We start from the raw sequence: 4,418 nt of genomic DNA, 5'->3' as shown, positions 1-4,418 counted from the left end.
GCCCAGGTCTCTGGAAGTAGATGTTGGTAAGCTTTAGCAAGAAATTTTACCTTTGTTTTATGTTACACTTACAGTGAAATAAAATGTACCATTAGAAGAGTTACAGTTTGAAGGTCTTCCAAATATGATATAAATACGCTGGCACAAAATCCTTCCTAACTTCTGTTTTCGTCTTTACTAACAACCCAATGATCTAAGAAATGCTTCAGTACATTATTTCCAAATGTCATTTCCTAAAGACAACATTTCTTACTTATAAAGTTCAATAAAGTATTTTAATTTCCATTATACATCATGACCTCGACATATCTGGAAAGACATAATATTGGGAAGAAGGATTTTTTCTTTAAAATACTGAGGAAACATTACTAAGTTATCCTTTTTATATATAGGGTGTAAGTAGAACAATATAGTAGTTACAATCATAATTTCTATATCCATTCATTACTTAAGTACCTACTATCTTGCAGACACTATTCTAAAAACTGAGGAAATGGGGGTAAATGAGAAAGAAACAGCTACCATTTATTGAGTGCTTACTATGTGCCAGGCTCTGGCTTAAGAGTTTCATACATAAATTCACTTAATCTTCCAACACAACACCTCTATGACACAGGCACTATTAATTTCCTCATCTTACATATGAGGAAAACGAGGCATAGAGAAGTGAATTCATCCAGCTAGTAACTTGCCAAAATCTTGGATTTCATGGAGCTTTAATTAATCTAAAAGCCTTCCATTCTTATTTTCTTGTCTCTGTGAAATACCTAATGAACAAACAGAAGTGGGTATGGGTCAAATAGGAGGTGTGACTATTTTGTTTTTACATGTTTCTTTCTGGAATGTTGAAACAAAAGTTTTAATAGCTCTATCTTCCTATTTTGTAACTTCAAAACGTCTAGAGTCTGTATTACACGTTAGAACACTTGATTTTGGCCGGGCATGGTGGCTCACGCCTGTAAACCCAGCACTTTGGGAGGCTGAGATGGGTGGATCACTTGAGGTCAGGAGCTCGAGACCAGCCTGGTCAACATGGTGAAACCAAAAATACTAAAAATACATGTTCTCGGCCGGGCGCGGGAGCTCACGCCTGAAATCCCAGCACTTCGGGAAGCCAAGGTGGAGGATCACTGGAGACCAGGAGTTCGATCGAGACCAGTTTGGCCAACATGGTGAAACTCCATCTCTACTAAAAACACAAAAATTAGCTGGGCACGCGCCTGTACTCCCATCTACTCAGGAAGTTGGGGTGGGAGAATTGCTTGAACCTGGGAGGCGGAGGTTGCAGTGAGACAAGATTGCACCACTGCACTCCAGCTTTGGCGACAGAGTGAGACCCTGTCTCAAACAAAACAAACAAAATAAAACAAAACATGGTCTCTACTAAATATACAAAACTTAGCCAGGCATGGTGACGTGCGCCTGTAGTTCCAGCTACTCAGGAGCCAGAGTTGCAGTGAGCCAAGATTGCATCACTGCACTCCAGCCTGGGTGACAGAGACTCTATCTCAAAAAACAAACAAAAACTACTTGATTTTTAAAAAATAGTTGGGGTAACAATTCTTCCATATTTTTCTCTCCAGAACTATAGTTATATACACATAGTATCCTTTAATTTGGAAAACCACTTCTCTACTCCAGGTAGGCCCAGTGGTGCTCAAGGTCACAGAACCCTGTCTCATTATGGTGATGTGTACATGATTCAAGCTAATTAGATCTCACTGTGGCCTTGGCCACAGTTAATTGGTTCAATAATACAGACACATGATCTAAGTATGGCAAATTTGTCTTCTCTTGGATTGATGGAGATGAGAGATGTTCTTTTTGCAATGGAAGTGAATTGAGACTGCTGGTAGCTGTCTTCTTTGGCCTCAGGAGAAAATAACTCCATAATGCTAAGAGGTATAGAGAAATTCAGATAGAACACTTTGATTTAGCTATGCATGGTCTATTCTTGCCTTTTCCAGTTAAATGAGTATAAAGTTATGCTTAAGTGGGTTTCTGGGGCTTCAAGTTTTAATGCATTTTAACAGAAGCATTAGATAAAATGAGTATGAACAGAACTCTGTTATTCTCATCCTCGTTATTTATGAACAAATACAGAGCTGTCTACAGCTCAAAGGATGGTTTATCTATTTCATTTTCAAAAATAATTTGCAAAACATTTACCTATGAACGCTAAGTGATTACAAAGCATTACTGTAATAGGTCTACTTCTTTATCATACCACAAAACCACAATAGCTAGAAGACAAAATGTTTTATTTTAAAACGTTGAAAAAACATTAAAAGACAAATGTCCATTATATAACCAGGAACGTTAAATATATGGAAACTGTAAATCTCTAAAATGTGGTAGGTACTTGCAGAGCTAAATGTTGCAAATTATCCTACTTTTTTTCTGTAATATCAGCAATACCTGATACGATGAAAAATAACAAAAAGACCTTACTAATCATCCAATCAAAGTCATCATCTTTGGGTAAATTTATATCAACACAAGTTAAAGTTTTGTCCAAGATGTTCCTGACACATGAAGCTTCCAGTTGAATTTCAGAAATGTTAACAAAAGTATCTTCCTTTTTTGCCTGTGAATGTTTGAGTATTGCTGTATTGTTGGCTTATATCCACTACAGATACTGGTTCTAGGCCAGCCCAAGGATCTTCAAGCATTGAAGGCTTGAAATAATTTTCCAACTCATTAGACATTCTTTTTTCTCTAACACGCCCTGATCCAAATGGTGTAGATGTCCTTGGAGAACCCTTTAGAAAAAAAATCAGTTAAAAAAACACTTAGTAAAGATAATTGGTACTTCTTCCTTTAGCTAAAGGTTAGTGGGAATCACATTGCTGCTTAAAAGTTGTGACTTGAACCTAAACATGTTCGATTACAAAGTCCATGTTTCCTTTAATCAAGTGTTCCTTTTTTTTTTTAAAAAAAAGTACTTAAAGCAACTTGTTATTCTCACTTATTTATAATTCCATGACCACTGTCATCTCAAATACTTTTGTGTCTAATGTAGTAGCTCTGCAGTAATACAAGCAGTGATGAAATAATTATATTCAATTTTCCCTCGAAATTTTCATTTTTTTTCAGGAGAAAACAATACTATAGTTTTAAAGTTTCTAGAACCTTTCTAGCTCATGAACATTTTCTTCATTCCTTAGCTCCAGACTCAAAGGGGTAGGGGGTTGGTGTAGAATACACCAAGTTGGAAAACCACGTAATTGCAAGTGGTAAACCACAGAAATCCTAGACATGCTAGAGACACTTCTCTGTCTTTCGTATTTACTATCACTAAAGGAATGAAAAACTTCCCCTACCACCGATTCTCTCTCCAGGGAAGTTGGAGCTGAAGCCAGTGTAGCTCGAAAGAAAGATTAAAAAAAAAGAAAAAGAACGATTTCCTGAAACAAACTGGCAAGGCCCTTGGCAAATAGGAGGAAATGAAGAATTAGGAAAATCTGTGTATGGGTGGCAGTGTACTGGTTAAAAGCACGAGGGCTCGAAAACAGAACGTAGGGTTCTGCCACTCTTTAGGGTAATCTTCCGAAAGTTACTCAACTTCTCTAAGCCTCAGTTCGCTCATATGCAAAATAGGGGTAACAATAGTACCACAGAGAGGATTAGACAAAATAATCCACGTAAAGGGAATATTAGTACCATGCCTGCCATACAGTAAGAGCTCGGCAAACGCTGGCTATTATTACCTGGGGGTGGGTCTGCTGCTGCCCTGGGGAGTAGCCGAATTGCTGCTGGGACCCCGCGGGGGACCTGGAGTAGGAGCCAGGGTAGCCGCCAGGGGACGGAGACCCGAACCGGCCCCCCGGGAAGCTGCCGCCGTGTCGCGGAGAATGACTGCTCCCGTAAGGCCTAGACCGGGGCCCGTACGGCGGCGTGTGGTGCGGACTCCCGTAACCATCTCGAGGGGAGGGCGGCCGTGGTCCGCCCCCGCCCGGGGTACCCCGGAAGCTGCTTCCGCTACCCCAACCTCCTCCACCCGAACCAGGGTAAGGCGGAGTCGGGGGCCGAAAATTCTGTCGCTGCATATCAGGAGCCAAAGCCGAAAACCTCGCAGCGGCGTTCTCCCACCGGAACTGTATCGACCGGCCCTCCACAGAGAACTGCTAGTCCTTCACCAAAACAGTCCTCCGACCGCAGCCATCATACGGCACATCGGTTCCGGCGTCACAAAGGTTCCGCCAGGGGCGGCGGGCTTACCTAAATTACTGACTTGGCGAGAGACTCAGTGGATTTAAGTGAAAGGAGGAAGAAAAGGAGACAGGAAAGGATGGACACCCGAACCCAGCAAGAACCTTTCCAGTCTGGGTGACCTTGGCCTGACAGACGAGAAGCTGGCCCAGCGGACGACTGGTACTGGTAGTGCTCCACCCCGCCCGGCGGGGGCGGAGTCTGCG

At 41.6% G+C, this 4,418-nt stretch overlaps 1 protein-coding gene across 1 annotated transcript; it reads right to left on the bottom strand.

Annotated features, from left to right (window-relative positions):
- Positions 1 to 2,244: 2,244 nt before the first annotated feature.
- MPLKIP (M-phase specific PLK1 interacting protein) lies at positions 2,245 to 4,359 on the bottom strand. The gene is made up of 2 exons (XM_011944501.1): positions 3,711 to 4,359; positions 2,245 to 2,762 (listed from the first exon to the last, which is right to left on the bottom strand). Exons 1-2 carry the CDS (start codon positions 4,047 to 4,049, stop codon positions 2,562 to 2,564), a joined length of 540 nt encoding a protein of 179 aa, XP_011799891.1. The 5' UTR covers positions 4,050 to 4,359; the 3' UTR covers positions 2,245 to 2,561.
- Between the last annotated feature and the right edge of the window lie 59 nt (positions 4,360 to 4,418).

This window comes from Colobus angolensis, unplaced genomic scaffold, assembly GCF_000951035.1.
Source record: "Colobus angolensis palliatus isolate OR3802 unplaced genomic scaffold, Cang.pa_1.0 Scaffold232, whole genome shotgun sequence".
In the NCBI taxonomy this organism is placed as follows: Eukaryota; Metazoa; Chordata; class Mammalia; order Primates; family Cercopithecidae; genus Colobus; species Colobus angolensis.
The sequence above is the reverse complement of the archived record's forward strand: the minus strand, read 5'-3'. Positions and strand labels throughout refer to the sequence as shown.